Genomic DNA, 19,112 nt, shown 5'->3' with positions numbered 1-19,112 from the left:
TTTTGGGAACAAGAACCGACAAAACTAGAGGCCTAAACAGGATAAATTGTATTAAACATTAAAAGGTGTAAAATTATGAAATTATAATACTCCATCGTTTCCCAAAGGTATCTCAGGTTGAATTTACTGCACAAGCAAAATCTCAGCCAAATTCCATGGCGGACTGTGCTGCAGGTCAGATTATATGATTAAGATTTTCTGGAGACAGAGCTGCAATGCAAGAAAATTCTCCACTTTTAAAAAAAAAAATAAAGCAGTGCAACCAAGAAAAGCCCTCTGCATTAGGTTTTGACTGAAAAAACATGCGTTAAAGAGTGAAAAGGAACACATTTTAGCAGTTTATGGCTGGAGATAAGAGGACAACATGGAGTGTCGTTTCTCCAAAGTGATCTTAAAAGAAATAGGCTTGTTTTTCTGTTTATTACATGGTAGTTATGGACTTAGCTCTACCATTTAAAGGCAGGTTGCTCTATGTGTGAACTGAACACTGGGCCAGGCTATCATATAACTTGTGAGTAATTAAGGTTGTACCTTAATTTATCATCTTACATTTACAGCATTTGGCAGATGCTCTTATCCAGAGTGACTTACAGTGTGTTCATGTTACACAGGTAGGCGAAGATAGTGTTAGGAGTCTTGCCCAAGGACTCTTATTGGTATAGTGCAGGGTGCTTACCCAGGTGGGGGATCAAACCCTGGTCGTCTTCTCGCTCACACATCCATGTCATTTCATGCAGCTCCATGTTTTGTTTTTTTTTTTGATGTGTGTTGTAGCAGCAGTCACACTGAGATTTTAGACCACATTTCTGACACTGCCAGAACTGTATCGCAGGCACTGTTTGGTCGTCCACCCTTAAACAATCAGTGACCATAGATTTTAGCTCACGATCATGGAATCCTTTCACGGTTTGTGATTTTTGTCTGCAACAGCAATATGGAGAATCATACAGTGTAAACCTGCCTTTACTCAGTATTATTTGTGTGATTTAAAGAATAAACAAATAGCATGTAAGTTAAAGACTGTACTGAACACAGCTGCAGTGGACCATGTTTGTATTTCACTGTTGATCTGCTGCAGCTCAGACTGTTTGAACGCATCTGTCCTGACCAGCGCAGGAGAAAATGACCATGTTTGGACCCAAATATTCGGTGGCTGAAATTCCGTTTATTTATTCACTCCCAGTGGAAGTGGAGAAGGTGTAAACTTGACAGTTGTGTGGCACATTTTACTTTTTTGTATCAACCATTATCCACTGTATATACTTCTCAACTTTAACTTTCATGATGGACAGTATTTATTTTCTGTGAAACTTGACTTTCTACAGTATTTATCTTACCGATCATGTGTTTTACTGTAAAATACATTATAATATCCATAGCTGTGCATCCATAGAAGGTTATTCTTTAAAGCTTTATTCATTACTTAGCAAGCTACCTGCTTTCCTTTAAAAGGGCAATTCCACCAAAATTTCTACATGAATCAGTCACTGAGATGTAAATAAAGTCTTTCAGAGTGGTTTAAATGGTTCATTGTAGTAAATATGTATGTAATGCTGAAAAACCTTCACAAAACCTCTGTAAAACAATGTCTCAGATATCAGGCAAAATATTAATAACTATTTTAATGTAATAACTTGCTGTGAGGGTGCTTGTAAAGAACGGTGTCTAGTTCACCACCAGTGTGAACAATTCTGACTCTGTAAGTTAGTCTACAACAGAGTATTTCACATCAGTCCACTCTGAATGACTTTGTTTACATCTTAACTATTTAATAATGCAGAAATGTAAAAAAATCAGCGCAGTTCCCCTTGCTGGACCGAGCTGGACCCAAAGTGCTACCTGAAATGTTTTTTCACCCCATTAATTACCAGATTCATGTACTTTCTATGTCAAGCTATTACAGTATTTGCAAACTAATGACTTGTTATTATATAGAGTAAATAAAGTAACGAGTTAAAGAAGATTTCTCCTGTTATTTTTGTATTCATTACCTTAATGAATGAACCTGTTTCAGGCGGTTCTACATGTGTGCTTCTGAAGGATCTCCTTTAGAAGATACGTAGGAGAGACCAGACTTAACTGAAATGAAAGTCTCGATCCTGGACATCTCCAAGTTAAATAAAACGTCATGAGCTGATGGTTTATGGTGACTGAGCGCAAAATGTCATAAAACAATAAAGTAATCAATTTGGCATTTCTCAAATGAACAACTTGATCAGAACCTATAAAATAAGCCTTGGGGTTTATGACTAGTAACAGTCATAGTTATCCCTGGAGTCATAATCCTGAACGTAACCTTGGTTATAATTGCCGCTATAGGCATGTGGGGAGTGCTGATCATTGCTGCTTTGGTAATACTGATCTCCATACCGGTCAGAACTCTCACCAGCGTATTCTTGGTCGTAAGCATTGTCCTGTCTGTGGTCATAGATGTGACTGGTGGGTTCTGGGTCAAAGTGGTGTTGGTAATGTTGGTACTGATGCTGATCATAAGCTTGTCCAGAATCAACTCGAGCATACACATTATGTTGCTGGTCATAGGGGTGACCACTGGCCTGGCGGTCATGATAGTGCTGGGTATCTTGATCATATGGATAACTCTGTCCAGCGTATTCCTGATTGTAAGCATTCTGATGCTGCTGGTCATAAGTGTGACTATCAGGCTGTCGGTACTCCTGATCACTCTGATGAAGGTCAGGTTCTGGTGCAGCGTTCTCCTCCGCTGCATTGAGGAGCTTCTTGGAGTGTTGATCTTTAATCTTTATTTCAATGTTCCGGTAGATGTGAAATCCCAAGGCAAACTGCAGAATCTGCACAAGGAAGCAAAAGCAAGAGGTCTGTGGTGTACAGATAAAGTTTCTCAAAGGACTTTTACATATTCTTATCAGCTGTGAGTTCATGCTTTAAGTGATTTTGCTTGGTAGGGGTGTAAATCTCTGACCTCCCTCATCAGATTCAATTTCCAGACTCTAGTTCAAGACAGTCTTGTGCAAAAGTTTGTTCAAGTTATATGTTTTGTAGATTTTTTAAAAAACTGTTTGTTTACTGTTTATTTGCTGGATTTAACACTCTGGGGGAAAGTAAAACATAAAATGTGTCCTGGGACGTTTTAGATTTCATGCCATTTTTTTTTTCAGATAAATAGAAATTGTCACTACAATTTGCAGATAAATGCCATATTTAAGGTTGTTCCTTGTAGAGAAAGTCAACAAAACATTTTGATTTCATTTGACCAGGGGTTTTCAAACTTTGGCATAAAGCTGTACATTATGGAATCTCAAATATCACAGTGATAAAATATAAATATTTTGCTGTGATTCAGAATTATGTTTTAAAATGCACAAATGTGACTAGAGGAATGATTTACACAGTGAAATATATGGACAAGACAAGCAACGTCATAGATTGTAATTGATTATAATTGATCTAACAGTCCCAAATCTATGCAGTTGAACAGTTCAGATGCATTTTCACTCCTCTTGTATTAAAAGTTCTCTTTCTGGGTTGTGTAGATACCTGAATGACCAAGAGCCCAAGTTCCATGCCCACTATCACAAGGATATTAATCCGGAACCAGTGTTCTATTTTCTGTCCACAGCCCTACACCAAGAAACAATAGCACAGCCACATTAGATCACATAGTTCAGAGTTTCCAGAGACCACATATGATGTCAGTTTACACACCATACATTTCAATTTAGAATCTCAAAATGTATTACTTGTACTGTAGACAGGTGAGCACATAATAACCTCTTAAACTGAGTTAATAATTGTAAAGTGTACTATTCAGTAACTACTATGGATTATTCTGCAGCCACTACAAATTGTTTGGCAACTACTATGAATAAGTTACTAACCAGTATGAATTATTCTATAACCACTATGAATTATTCAGTAACCACTATGAATTATTTGGCAACTACTATGAATTAGTCGGTAACCACTATGAATTATTCTATAACCACTATGGATTATTCTATAACCTCTATGGATTATTCTATAACCACTATGAATTAGTCAGTAACCACTATGAATTATTCTATAACCACTATGAATTATTCATTACCTACTATGAATTATGCAGTAACTACAATGAAATATCAACTATGAATTATCACTATCACTATGTATAATCCATTATCTACTATGAATTATTCAGGAAATGCAGTATTCAGTACATATTATAATTTATTTAGTATTTATTTTCAATTATACAGTAACTACTATGAATTTTTAGTAACTACTATGCATTATTCTATAACCACTATGAATTAGTCAGTAACCACTATGAATTATTCTATAACCACTATGAATTATTCAGTAACTACTATAAATTATTCAGTAACAACTATGAATTTATTAGTAACTTTGAATTACTCTGTAACCAGTATGAATTATTCAGTAACTGAATTATTCTGTATTTTTTAGTATCTATTATGAATTTTTTAGTAATCACTATGAATTACACAGTGACCGTTATGAAACCTGATGTGTCAGTTCTGTAGTTGTGAGAGTGGGGAACAGAAGACACATAGATACCCTTACAGTTTAAGAGGTTAAAGCTGCAAAATAGTGTTATAATATCATTATGCTATGTTTTAATACCGTTACGTAGATGTCGGTAGATTCTGAACTGTTTCCAAACAGGTACATCTCATTGGTCGGGAAAACGGGGCAGCTACCGTTGAAGCAGGAGCAGGGGTAAATCTGTTCTGTGCTCAGGTCTGAATAAGTCTGAATAAGTATGTTTGTCTGCCAGTCGCTGTAGTTCTGTCTGCCACAGCATTTCACCTGCAGAAAAACACACTCATAACAAACCAGTTCATGCAGATGATAAACCCAGCAGCACTTTTAATTACCACTAAATGTATTTATTATTTGGATCAGTTTATTAACAATTGTGGTTAATTATTATACTATAATCAATGCTGCGTATCATCCGCAGTATATCTTGTGCCTCCATTATCGTTCTGATGGTCAGTGACACTGTTATGTCATACATACAGACTGCTGCACACTGTCCAGAAGCCTCCATATTGTTTGTGTACTGTTTCCGCCATACTCAGTGATCCAGCCATCTATAGTCTCATTCAAAACCACTTCAATCTGTTAAAATGAAAACGCTTTTAGCTTTTGGCTCTTTTGGTTCAGACTGGTTTAAACATGAAGAAATGGGAACGTGTTGTATGGTGGGTGAGGAGCATCAGTAAGGGAATGCGGTGACACGACTGCACCAAATCTGGCTGACGGCATTCATGGCTTAATACTCCACTTTCATGTTCACCCCTGCCATTCAGTGGTAGTTAAATATTCATTAAAAGTCTACAGCAGTGTATCAAAAGTGAAGCTGGTTAAAAAACTTACCCGATTCATTTTTAACAACAGAAGGACGGTGATGAAAAGTTGACCCAAAATAATGGCAATTAAGAAGCCCATGTACTGGAAAAGAGCAGAAGAGAAGATAAGCTGAGCCTCAACAGAGGAAAAAAACATTATCTTGAAGGTAGGACAGCGAGGTTTGGCATTAGAGCTGGAAAAATCTGTAAATAGAAGAATACTTCCAACACATTCCTTATTAATTTAGACAGCAGTAGTAGAAATACTGAAAACCAGTTGCATGTCTGCAGGCAGGGTAGGCGTGGCAATCTCAGTGCCTATAGCACAAGTGGGCCTTGGTGACCAGGCCCCTAAAATCCTATTGGACCACTTATATCACTACACAATTTTACATCCATGACTCATACACTGTTAGAAATAAAGGTTCTTTGCGGGTACATTTTTCATTCAAACAATATAAATGTTCCCTCAAAGGTACAACAGTGGTTTTAAGGTCCGATTGTGAACCTTAAATAAGTTTTTCCAGGTGAAAAGTTCGTATTTGTACCTTTTCATAACCTAATGTTTTAAACAGAACAATAAAATAAAAGTCCTGGAGACGAGACGGGGTGTGTGGAGTCAGTACAGCTTAGAAAATATCATTTCAGTGGATTATGTGGGCCACTGATGCATTCTAAAAATCATAAAATCATAAAAAGGAACACCTTTAATACCTTCTCTTAAATAATAAAATGAAAGTGAGCGTGGCTTACAGCAGAAATATGCTGGAAGTGGATGTATTTACTGTAACTGTAGACATTAATAGCATGCTTACACATGGTTACACATGGGCTTACACATTTAGACAGCCAATCAGAATTATAGAACAAGTGTGTCTATTGGCTCATGGATACTAAGACTAACTACTTCTACACACTTAAAAACGTTTTTCAAGGGTTCTTTAGTAAAGAAAATGGTTCTATATAGCACACTCAAAGAACCCTTTGCATGACTAAAGTGTTCTTTGCATTCTTCGGATTGTGTTTTTTATAGTTCTATATGAAGCCTTTTTGAGAAGGGTTCTATATAGCACCAACAAGGGTTCTTCTATTGTTACAAGCGACATTGTGACAACAGAAGTACCTTTAAGGTGCTGTATAGAACCTTTTTCAAAATGTTTCTATATAGGACCATCCACAGCGCATTCTCTGTCAATCTGAAGAACCCTAATGATGCAAAGAACCGTTTAATCATGCAAAGTGTTCTTTGAGTGTTCATGGTTCTATATAGAACCATTTTCTTTACTACAGAACCCTGGAAGAACCATCATTTTTAAGAGTGTAGGATTGTTATTGAAATTTGTATTGAATGACGCTGCTTTTTGATACTTGGCAGTAGTAGAGTTAATTCAGCTGATACCATAAAGATACTGTATTTTCTTACCCGGTTCTACTCAAGACACTGTCTGTATGTGTGCCTTATAACGTGTACATAACGTGATCTTAATTATGTCTGATTTATAAAGTTTGTTCTATTATCGTGAGTTTTTGCGTATCAGAACTTACCAAAGCCATTAAACATCTGTTTTCTAAGTAAACACCAAAGCAGCCCAACATGGAGACGCCCAGCACCACCAGGCCGATAACAAAGAGCCCTCCAGCAACCACCTTGATCTCTTCTTCTGTGAGAACCACACAAAAACACCAGCATCATACAGTCAGCATTCAGCTGACCTGTTCAGACCCTCACAACTTCAGAGGGACACAAAGACACTTTCCCAGCTCAACTTACACTAATTCAGGCTCTTTATTCACTCATTTAATGTTGTGCATTGGAAGAGAAAAGCAACACTTAAAGGACAATTCCACCGATTTTTAAGAATTTCTGCATAATTCAGTGGTTGAGATGTAAACAGTCATTCAGAGTGGTTTGATGTGAAATGATTCATTGTAGAGAAACTGCCCGACTCTGATTACCTTACAGCGGTGGGCCGGATTCATGAAAGCGTCTTAAGAAAGGAAATTTTCTTACATTTTCTTAAAGTTTCCATTCTTAAGAAAAAACTTATGCAAAAATGTTGTTATGTACTTAAAGGTTTCCTTAACCTCACAATAGCCTCACACTCGTTGACAAGGTGAGCATCTAAATCTCTCTTGCTTTCTGTTGTCACCCCACGATTATTGTGTTTTCCAATGAGGATTTTTCCTGTCGGCTGTTTCCTCCACCATCACCTCTGGTTCTTGTTTGCTAAAATTGTTTAAACACTGGGTTTGATGTTTTTCCTCCATTTTGCTCCTCTGAGCAGATGAAACTGAATAACATGAGTAACAGTAACAAATTCAAAATGTATGTTCCATCATTTATGGTACGGGATAAAATGCAATGTAGCCTACATAAGAAAGCAATGAAGACTTTCTAAACAAAATAATTAAGATTATCTTAAGAGATTATTTGAGAACTCAAGAATTGCATTTAAGAACATTCATATGAGCTCCTTAGTGTTGGTCTTAAGAATCTCTGAAGGCTTTTTCTTAAGAAAGTTTTCGTGAATTCAGCCTCAGAGGTCACAATGTCTACAATTAACTATACTTACTATCCAAAATGACCTATGAACCTACTGGACTTCTGAGTTTTATATGTAATACTGATAAAGATAAAATAGTGGTAGATATGAATAAATAAGTTTTGTTTGAGGACTATTTTGCCCTGCATGTCCACCATGAATGGACTTCATATATATCTATATATATCTATATATATCTATGTATATATATATATATATATATATATATATATATATATATATATATATACATGTATATGATATATATATATTTTAGGCCAAAATCTTGTCTCAAAAGTACCATAAAACAATGTCTCAGATATAAGGCATCATATTTATAACCATTTATTGTGTAAAAACTTTGTGATTAGCTTTTATAGGCAATAAACTCCTCAGACATCTGGTTCCAATCACCACCACTGTGAACAATTCTGACTCACCAAGTTTCTCTAGAGTGGAGCATTTCACACCAAAGCACTCTAAAAGACTTTATTTTGAGCTTAACCGCATAATTATCCAGAAAATTTGAAAAATCAGTGGAAATACCTTCAGTGCTACCAGATTCCTTTATCACAAAGTAGAAAAAACAAGCTTACCATCGTTTAAAACAGTTATAAAGCTGCTTTTGTCAAATAAGATCCACGTAGAACATCCAAAAAGGCTGATACTGATGATCTGTGAAGAACATTAATGTATGTTATGTGTCCAGTAAGTAGGAAAAATGTGTGCAATATGTTTTTAAATAGATGTCTAGATGGCAGAACCATAAAACATAAAACTAGTAAAAGGTAAATCAGCCCGACATTGTGAAACACAATCCGTGTAAACGTTTCTAACATTAAACAGATCTCACTTTAAATTCCTCCACTGGCTTTTTTAGTTTGCTTATCTGTGCGTAACTAGAAAGAAGCATGTGAGCAAAACTATTTCAGCCTTAAGGGCCTCATTATTAGTATAATTTTAGTAAAAGATGCAGATTTAAACTGATTACTCATTTTATCTCACCACAAACAAGGAGTTGACCAGAATTAACAGGAATTTCAGGATCTGAAGTTTGTCCTCTGCCTTCATGTTGTTGGAGACCGAGAGAGGACAATGGCTGGTAACTAAGACTAAACCAAAGCAGTGAATGTGAACAATGTCTACTCAAAGGATTAAACTACAAATAAAAGGTTTTATCATTTATTTTATTTTATTTTACCTGAGTTGGTTGGCGGTGGCTCCTTTTCATGTAAAACAAAATTTTCCTGAGGCAAAAGTTTATGTATTCCTAACTGTCATTCTCTTCATTCTCCTTATCAAGTCTTCACTGGTCAGTCTGGATCAGTTTACCAGAAGCATTCAAGTCTAACTTCAGACTGAAGTTCACTTCCTCTTAACAACACCAATCATTAACCTTTTCTCATCACTCAGTGTGTGCGAGCGTGTGAGTGTGGACTTGAATCACTTGACTTGAAAGGTTGTTCATCTTGGCTGAACTCATCACTCTTAAGAAAAAACATTCATAAAGATTCCTCTAAGATTCTTATATTCAGACCATTACTATAGTATAGTTCACAATAGTATATTTATTATTATTATTATTATTATTATTATTATTATTATTATTATTGTTATTATTATTATTGTTATTATTATTATTATTATTATTATTAACCCTTGTGCGGTGTTGATGTTTTTGTTTCTCAGTGGTCTGGTAATCCACTGCATAATTGTTTTTTTTTTAATCAAAACAGCCATAACAATTTATGTACAAATACCAGATGCTTAAAATATCATAAGTGTCCAGTGTAGGGTTCTCCTTTAGCAGCTGTAGCCAGTCAGCAGCCTGTCCATGTTGTCCACCCTCACGCACACACACAAACACACACACACACACACACACACACACACACACACACACATACATGTACAAACACACACACACTAACAGCAGGCCATGTAGGAGAACAGAGTGAAGGACACAGCACCTCCACACTTTTATTCCCTGTGGGTTCACCCAACACCACATGTGTAATATAAATGTGTGGGGGGTGAACAGAGTGAAGACACTGAAAAGGGGTTATTTTATATGTTCTTCACAGAAAATGAGCAAAGACCAAGGAATCTGAGGTTGAAATAATAATAAATCGCATCATTTTTTCTTTTGGTAAACATTGAAAATGAATCCCACAGACCTGAACACCACACAAGGGTTAAGTGCCATCAAGTCTCCTGACAACCCTATGTATTTCTCCACAATATCCTCTCTTCTGTTATTCTTCTTAAAGTGGAAATTCCACTTATTTTTCAAAATGTCTGCATAATTAAATGGTCAAGATGTAAACAGAGTCATTCAGAGTGGTTTGGTGTGAAATAGTCTGTTCTAGAGAACTTTACTGAGTCAGAATTGTTCACAGTGGTGGTGACAGGAACCAGACGTCTGAAGCCTCTAAAAGCTCCTTCACAGAAAGTAATTACATGAGATGGTTATGAATACACAGCCTGATGCCTCAGACATTGTTTTATGATCACTTGAGATCAGCTTCTAGTCTAAAACATGTTTATTTAAGAGGTAAATGCAGGGCAAAATAGCCCCCAGAGAAAACTTATTAATCAACATTACATGGTGGTTTCAGACTGTAAATAAAATAGCTATATTTGTGTTGTAGTCATGGCGACCCCTGGTTCCTATCACCACCGCTGTAGAGAAATCAGAATCTGTAAGATTGTCTATAATGAACCATTTCAACCCAAACTACTATGAATGAGTGTTCCTAAGCTTTGAATTATGCAGGCATTTTGAAAATTTGGTGGAATTGCCCTTTAAATGCTTATTCATGATTCCTCTGGTTGTCTCCATCCATATTTTTCCTCTTTCAATTTTATGATCAAGTGTTGCAAACATAAATGTCTTCACAGAGGCGAACATATAGATTATTACAGAGGTATACAGCGTTATGTAAAGCTCACTGTAGGTCTTTTTGTAAGGGCAACAGCAACATTCATAATTAAACAGTGTGTCTTTTCAGCAGGAGTTTAACAGAGTTAAAAACACTTCTCTTAAACTGAGTGTTTTTCTACTGAAAGATGGCCCATTTGTCCGCAAATCTGGGGCTACAGATTGGATCTCAGATGGTGCCTCTTTAAATGATTTGCAGTGTAAAAATATTTCTAGAAAAAGTACAGAAAATATTTCTGGCTTTCAGCAGTAAATTGCAAGCCTGTGGCATTATGTTTATGATAATTTCTGTTCATTTGAAGGCAGTCTTTCCAAAAACCATCAACACTTTACATTTATTTCAAGTATATATGGGTCATTCTACACAAACGTCCATTTTTGAGTCCCTCGCGTTTACAGATATATTACACTTGAAAAACATGTTAGGCTTATTATTTATTTATATTTTAAAATAAACCAATATGTTATTTTAGAAATTACACCTTCTTGAGCCTCAATTTAGCAATATTGAATTTTAAATCGATCATATAGAATTCCAAGCACCACAGAAGTGCTTGTCCCCACATGCATAAAGGGTGAGGCCATAATTGAAGCAAAAAATATGTTTTTCTGCAATTTTAACAGCAATAATCTATACATGACTATATAATATATGAATTAAATGACATAAAGAAAACAAAGGCCAAATAAATATTATAAAATATATAATGAAAGTTGTCCCCAGGAGTCGTGTCACTGGTGTCAAAGCACAACAAAAAATCTCTTATTTTGAAATAAAAATCACACCGATGACATCACTCGACTTCCTTTTACCTGTTTTCTGAGGATCTATGAAGAAAAGCACATGGTACGTCCACTGTGTCTTTCAGTTATCAGACATTTTCCCATTTAGCTCATGATTTCACATGAAGCTTTTAGTTGAAGTCACTGGTGTGACCTACTTTATTCTTGTAATTCAACTTATGTCTAGATTTATTTCTATTTTTTTTTTATTGTTCTGCATAGTATATGTAAATTTATGTGCAATTATATGTCTTGCTACTGAAACACTGCAATTTCTCTTAGGGATCAATAAAGTTCTACCTATTTATTTATCTATCTAACCTATCTATTTAGCTTTATTCTAAGGTAACTATGAAAAAATAGAATACAAATGGATTCAATTTGATATTCAGTGATTGACAACATGTGGTTTGATGCTCTGTAGCACCTAATTTGTAAAATGCATTTTTCATTAAAAATGTCTCTGGTGTTACCTTTCTTATGTGTAACACCAATGACGAATAGTAACACCAGTGACTCCTATTGACAGATAGAACAGTGGACGTTACTGTAGAATGACCCTTATATCATTAATCTGCCTTACGATTTAGGTATGTAAAACCCCAAATATACCCAGGAGTGCAGTTCTGTTCACCGGAGCTGTGACCATGAGAGGAGGGCCAAGATCAGCTTTTGTAGAGCTACATATGGGCAGCGTGTACAGAGCGCCCCCTGCTGGTATCTAGCAGCACTGCTCTCCATCGTCCACAACTGCTCGATGATCCATTAGTGGGGTCTCTTCATCGTCCGCTCCTGAAGCGTTGGCGCTGTGTGAGAGAGAGATACAAGCCGCGGAGAGTTAGAAGCGACGCCGGAGATGTCTACCGCCCTCGAGAGCTACATCAACCGCATCCTTTTTGTGAAAGTAGAGGGCTCAGAAATGCTTGTTTGAGTCTCCAGCTGACATTAAACCAAGCTGAAGTCGGCTTCCTGTTTGCTAACGTTAGCTTCTTATTCGAATTGTCCCGTTCCACCTTAAATGGCGCTGCGGTTACATACCGGCGCCTCGTTCGCCACAATAGAACTTTTGCAGTATTTAAGGTGGAACGGGACAATTCGAATAAGAAGCTAACTTCTCCAGCGCACTGCTAGCTAGCGTGCTAATGTTAGCCCAGCTGCGGCTGTCTTGCTACATTTCTCTGCTCATATGTTTGGAAATATCCGCGATATTGCGGTGTTTATTTGGCAGTTTGGGTGTTAAATATTTGAGCAACACTGTTTTGGTTGTGACTCCACTGGTTTTCTACGTTTGAGTTAGCGAGATAGCTAACCTAGCTAGCCAGCCGGTTACGTCAAGTGTACGTACGTTAGTTGTGTTGAAAACGCGACACGAAAAACTTTCAAATGATGGTTTTTCAAAGGTTCTTTAGTAAAGGGAGGGGGTCTGTTTAGAACCACGAATACTGTATACGACCATTTAATGCTTAAATGGTTCTTTGCATGGTGAAGCGGTTCTTCAGACTGACGGAGAACGCGTTGTATACACTTCTGTGTAGGACTTACTATGAAAATGGTTCTTTATAGCACCAAAAAGGGTCCGGCTGTTGTGAAAAGCGTGCCAACGTAACAGTAGCAGAACCCTTTTTGGTGCTGTGTAGAACCAGTTTCAAAGAGAACCATATACAGCACATTCTCCATCAACAACTTTACCATGCAAAGAACCAGTTAATAGTTCTGGTTCTGGTTCTGAATAGAACTACTGCCTTTACTAAAGAACCCTTGAAGAACCTTCTTTTGTAAGTGCCTAACTTACATGTCCAAAAGTTTGTGGACACCCGCTTCTCCAGCATTTATTTTGAAATCAGAGCTATGAACAGTTGGTTTGTCCTTCCTTTGCTGCAGGAACAGCCTCTGTTCTTACGGAAAGGCTTTATACTATATGTTGGAGCATTGCTGTGAGGATCTGATTGCGTTCAGCCACAAGAGCATCAGTGAGGTCAGATACTGATGTTGGATCGTTAGTTCTGGATCGCAGTTCCACTAAGTTGCTCCACAGCCTACTTACTAGAGCATTTAGTAATTTGCACTCAGATACCTTTGGTGTGACATATATATGGGTGGGCAATATGGCCAAAATCTTATATCGCAATACTTCAACACATTTTCACGATACACGATGTACATCACAATATTTTGTTTTTCTGAGACTTAACTTGGAACAGACCAATAGAAACTGTAATGATGCACATAATAATAATAATACTAGTAATAATAATAATAATAATAATAAACTTACAACAGTTTTAATTTAATGTTTTAAAAATTGCTTTGCACTGTATTTAATTAAAGAGACATAATGATATCATTTGATAATGATATAAATTGATATGCTCAGAAAAGTATTGTATTGTGACATATTTTATTATTATCCTAATTAATCATATTGCCCACCCCTAACCATCTAGTTTATATAGCAAGCTGGAGTACTACCTAGAGTTTTAGCCAGCTTTATCTATTCTTCTGTAAAATTACACTTGGACAGTACGCGTATAATCCAGATGCTAGACTAAGTGTTTACATAGCCAGCTAGTTTAGTTAGCACCTTAAAAGTTGGCAGACTGACGGCTCTCAAGCCAAACTTCTGTCTTCAAGGCTGTCTTTTATAGAGACTTTTGTCCAGTTATATTGCCAGGTTGCTTCCTTCCAGGTGCTCTTTACTCACAAGCAGTCTATGGACAAGAAAGAATTTAAATGCCTTGGTTGTCAAGTGTGTGATTAATGTATGTGTGTATTGATGAAAAGTTGTTAAAACATCCTTAACTCCTCTCTAAAGGGACTGTGGCCATCATTACATCGGATGGACGAATGATTGTGGTGGGTATTGTTCATTTCCTCACTCAAATGTTAGCATCTGCTATCCTACCCTACGAGGTAGTCAGTGCAAACATGTCTTTACTAAAGATTACTCTCTGCAAGGGCACCCAAATAACTGCATTAACCTCTTATTGACCAGGGTATATTTTGTTTTTTTGGTATATTTTGTTTTTTTTATTTATTTATATTTATTAAGTTCCCTCAAATTAACAGAACATGTGTTTTATGATCACACATATTGCTATATACTTACAATTTACTGCTGAAAGCCAAAAATCTTAGACGCTCTTTGTATTATTTCATAAAAATAATTTTTACAGATCAGATCACTGAAGAGACGCCATCTGTTTATAGTTTATACCCCAGATTTGTGGAAAAATGGGTCGACTTTCAGTAGAAAAAAAAAATTGTGAGTTCAGCTTCTTTTATTATAAGGGTTTAAAATTACATCACCCATCTGTTTGACTGGAAAGAAGACAGTTACAGCTCTGATATGACACCCACCTTTTTAAATGTAGCTTATGAAATATGAAAGTTATGAAGAACATTGGAATTTTGACATTTTGGAACCACCGGTGGTCTCAAGGAGTTGAAAAGTCTCTGCAGCGATTTTAACGTGACTGTGGCACGGCCAGCAATCTAACCTTTATTAAAACCATTATGGGCATCTAAGTGCATGTTGTCCTTGGTCAGTAAGAATTTTGTTTGGACATTTTTTCTTCACTTTATCACCTTTTTCTTAACTTCATCACATTTATCACACAATTAGTCTTTCATTTTGGGACTTGATTTTGAAGCTCAGTGCATCGACGCATGTTAACATCCATCCTAAAGTTCACCCTGCATCCCTCACCCCTCTGGAAATCTGCTATCCTACAGCATCTTCCACTGTTGTAATGTTGAACACTTGAACAGCCACTCATTTTATCTGCATTTATACTTCAGGTGCTGAGTGCATGTAAATGCTCAGCTGTGTGTTTTGATAATGTCAGATGCTGAACGACTCATTAGTCTCTTTTTCCTTTGTAGGGAACGTTAAAGGGATTTGACCAGACAATCAACCTCATCCTTGATGAAAGCCACGAGCGTGTATTCAGCTCCTCCCAGGGAGTGGAGCAGGTCGTGCTGGGACTGTACATTGTTAGAGGAGATAATGTGTAAGTCATGCACAACAAAAGGTCTCTGCTGTATGTTTACACAGTTCGTAAAATCTGCAGGCATGAAATGGCTAAACGGAGATTTCCATAAAGCCGCCCAGAAGGTGGTGATAAAGAGCAGCTGTGACTCAAAGGAAATGAGTGTCATTTCTCTAAAGCTATTCTAACTGTACCATTGCTGTGAGATTTAGTGGCATTCAATCAGTAGAGCATTAGGCCAGGAACATATTTCATGTACACAAATGCGAAAATGCCAATTTCCACAATGGAAATGAGCCTTTGGCTTTTTTGTGGTGTCTCCCTGACTGTTTTTTATATTATGGCACATCCCTTTTTAAGGTGCTGTGCTGATGCAGTTTGTTTTACAAACATGAAATGGTTAAATAAAATCGATCTGTTAATGTAGAAGTGGGCGATACTGCAAACATATACTATTGCGATGCACAGTTTGTCACAATATTTATTTTTTCAGACATCTGATCAGTTGGAACAGAGAAGAAAAAACAGTAGTGCTACATTATAAAAATACTATCAAAAATAACTGAATACACTGACTTTTAAATCACTGTTTGGCATACTGGGCTGCACAAACTCAGTTAAACGGCACTAATTATGTTCTCTTTATAATGAAACATGTAGATGGTCAGTGTCTACAAGTACTGACGATACACACAAAATGTTCAGAAAAGCATGTTGTATTGTGACATAATTTATCACAATAACGATATATATTGTGTCATATTGCCCAGCCCTAAGTCAACACTTCAAGCTGCACAAACATGATTTTGCATGTTGCTGCATTCCAAATTGAGTAGTGATCCAACACGAGCTGACCAGCAGTTGGGCGAGTCGCTCGCGTAACTAGTTTGCTTGTCTAAACATACATTTAATACAGGACTGCGTCTTCATTCCAATGGAACAAGCAGAGCAGCACACATTTCTCTGTTTTCAGCATGTTTAGCTGTTGTGGCTGTTGGAGTGACAGTAGATCCAAAGATGCTCAGATTTGTCCTCTGTCGCCCCCTTGAGTACTGATTGTTTTCACGCACACAGTAATGTAAGAATGCCCATTGAGTTTGTACAGGAAGACTGCGCGTTTACAATGTGTTGGCCGGACACTGTCGTTTTCATTCATGCACTTGGGTTTAGTATGTTTCTGGCCTTACTGAGGTCAGCAACTGATGTTGGATGATAAATTCCAGATCACAAATGCCTCTCCAACTTATTCTAGAGGTATTGGATGAAACTCCATCACTCCAGAGAACACAGTTCCACTGCTCCACAGCCCAGTGCTGGAGGTCTTAGAGCCCGATGCTGTCAATGCTTGGTTTTGGGCAATTTGACTTTGGGTTCATGCTGCTCCAGAGAGTCCAATTCTGTTGGTCAAAGCTTTTCTAAGGAGATTTTACAAGCTGTGTGCATGCCTTTGGGTGCCTGTTGTCAGCAGTGGGTGCACCATAAATAAGCTGAAGTCACTGATTAAAAATGCTGTCGGGATACTTTGGCATAGTGTCCCATTTCAGTTTTTAGAAGTGTGCATGAAAAGCAGCTCATTAAGCTGGCCTGAAAGCTAATGATAATGCACAGTTAATGAAAACAGGCTATTTTAATTTCACTTGATCTTTCTTGATGTTTAGCTTGTCTGTCAGAAAGTGATGCTGAGAGTGAGGGGTCTTGTGTTTGTGTTTCAGAGCTGTGATTGGTGAAATCGATGAGGAAACAGACTCCGCTCTGGACCTTGGCAACATACGGGCAGAACCACTTAACTCTGTGGTGCACTAACTTTCCCCCAGGCACACAAGTAGAGTGTGCAAAGGAAAAGACTCTTTCCATTGAGGTTAACCAAGAAATGTATCCAAAGTGGGCCCTCCTTCATCTCGACTGAACACCATACCCATGGATCACCTGGTGGAGCAGAAGCGTTTTCGTTTTGCTTTTGCTTTTTTTTTTTCTTTTTTAATCTGTAGAGAATAGATTTAATGCTTAGCTTTTTTATGTGTCTGGAAATAGAGAAAATAAAGTGTGAAAGCCTTTGGTGTAATAATGCTAGTTTTTTTTGCAGCATTAAGGGTGTGCTGTGGAGAATTTTAGCCAGCTTTTGAGACGTGTGTGTATATGTATATGTATATATATATATTGTGTGTGTGTGTGTGTGTGTGTGTGTGTGTGTGTATATATATATATATATATATATATATATATATATATATATATATATATATATATATATATATATATACACACACACACACACACACACACACACACACACACACACACACATACAGTGTCTGTATATAAAAACTCCGCAGCACTGCTGTCTGATCTACTCGTACCAGCACAACACACACTAACACACCACCACCACGTCAGTGTTACTACAGAATGATCCACCACCCAAATAGTACCTGCTCTGTGAGGGTCCATGGGGGTCTTGACCACTAAAGAACAGGGTAAAAGGGGGCTAACAAAATACGCAGAGAAACAGATGGACTACAGTCTGTAACTGTAGAACTACAAAGTGCACCTATATATATATATATATAAAAATGGACAATGAGTGTAGAAATAAGGAGGTGGTCATAATGTTATGCCTGATCGGAGTGTGTGTATATATATGTATGCATATATATATATATATATATATATATATATATATATATATATATATATATATGAGAGAGCTATCTATATCTTTCACACCTGGTTTCAGTTTAGCACCTGTATTTTGAGCATGGGTGTGACATAAACAGGTTTGCACCTGTTTGCAGGGTCTCTTTCAATGAATCCCCTCCATTACTGTAATGCAAAACTTTTTAAATGCATGAAATCTTATCTTACAGTGTAGAACGTCAGTAAGTGGCTAAGTCTGCTCTACAATTTGTTGAATATGCTTTTAGCCCTGAGCTACATTTGGAGATCAGTGCTCTGATTAATGACATTCAGGCAATATAGCTCTGCACAGAAGAGAAAATTGCCTTGATCTCTTTGCTGCACTTGCTCTAAAGGCCGTGAAGGGAACGTTTGCCAAGAAGATACAAAACTGAGCAGGGATTTTTCAGGATCCACTTACAGTGCATGCCAGCCCACAACAAAGATTCTCAGCTGCTATAGAAAAGTATAAATAGACAGTGAAAGGCAAAAAAAAAAGTAAGCGAGACATCATGAAAGCTCAGAGAAGGGGCTGCATGGTGGGAACACAAAGGAAACTGCTCAAATCTGGATTTGGATGGCTGTCCATCTGTTTCTAAAATAATAAAAGATTCTGTGTTGCAAAGCTATTGAGTTTTATTTGACAAGGCAAGGTTAAAACGCGATTTGTACAGCAGGGTTTAGGGAAAATTGAGTGGTGGTCTGTTCATGAGCGATGCATTGTCTTGCCATAGTTTATAGATTAGATTAAGTGACCCTTATTAGTCCCACAACAGGGAAATTTCACCTCCACATTTAAACGATCCGTACAGTGAAACACAGCATACACACTGGCGAATGCACACAC

The 19,112-nt window shown here is 37.1% G+C and overlaps 2 protein-coding genes across 2 annotated transcripts; one reads left to right on the top strand and one right to left on the bottom strand.

Annotated features, from left to right (window-relative positions):
- Window positions 1-736: 736 nt before the first annotated feature.
- On the bottom strand, window positions 737-9,242 carry si:ch73-139j3.4 (CD82 antigen). Its single transcript, XM_036577618.1, has 9 exons — window positions 9,081-9,242; window positions 8,885-8,991; window positions 8,476-8,554; window positions 6,882-6,997; window positions 5,365-5,439; window positions 5,005-5,106; window positions 4,606-4,791; window positions 3,517-3,600; window positions 737-2,810 (listed from the first exon to the last, which is right to left on the bottom strand). Exons 2-9 carry the CDS (start codon window positions 8,948-8,950, stop codon window positions 2,250-2,252), a joined length of 1,269 nt encoding a protein of 422 aa, XP_036433511.1. The 5' UTR covers window positions 8,951-8,991; window positions 9,081-9,242; the 3' UTR covers window positions 737-2,249.
- A 3,104-nt stretch (window positions 9,243-12,346) lies between these two features.
- lsm8 (LSM8 homolog, U6 small nuclear RNA associated) lies at window positions 12,347-17,646 on the top strand. Its single transcript, XM_036577617.1, has 4 exons — window positions 12,347-12,490; window positions 14,416-14,456; window positions 15,486-15,613; window positions 17,305-17,646. The coding sequence occupies exons 1-4, from the start codon at window positions 12,460-12,462 to the stop codon at window positions 17,393-17,395; spliced, it is 291 nt and encodes a 96-aa protein (XP_036433510.1). The 5' UTR covers window positions 12,347-12,459; the 3' UTR covers window positions 17,396-17,646.
- Window positions 17,647-19,112: the final 1,466 nt, after the last annotated feature.

The sequence above is a fragment of the Colossoma macropomum genome, unplaced genomic scaffold, assembly GCF_904425465.1.
Source record: "Colossoma macropomum unplaced genomic scaffold, Colossoma_macropomum, whole genome shotgun sequence".
NCBI classification, from domain to species: Eukaryota; Metazoa; Chordata; class Actinopteri; order Characiformes; family Serrasalmidae; genus Colossoma; species Colossoma macropomum.
Note: the sequence above shows the minus strand (reverse complement) of the source record. Positions and strands in the feature narration are given on the sequence as shown.

Coding starts and splice junctions, on each gene's coding strand:
- lsm8 (XM_036577617.1), top strand. CDS start 12,460: ATGTCTACCGCCCTCGAGAGCTACATCAACC. Junction 14,457..15,485: donor CGGATGGACGAATGATTGTG/GTGGGTATTGTT, acceptor TTTCCTTTGTAG/GGAACGTTAAAGGGATTTGA. Junction 15,614..17,304: donor ATTGTTAGAGGAGATAATGT/GTAAGTCATGCA, acceptor TTTGTGTTTCAG/AGCTGTGATTGGTGAAATCG.
- si:ch73-139j3.4 (XM_036577618.1), bottom strand. CDS start 8,950: ATGAAGGCAGAGGACAAACTTCAGATCCTGAAATTCCTGTTAATTCTG. Junction 4,792..5,004: donor TGGACAGTGTGCAGCAGTCT/GTATGTATGACA, acceptor GTTTTTCTGCAG/GTGAAATGCTGTGGCAGACA. Junction 3,601..4,605: donor CTACCGACATCTACGTAACG/GTATTAAAACAT, acceptor TTCTTGGTGTAG/GGCTGTGGACAGAAAATAGA.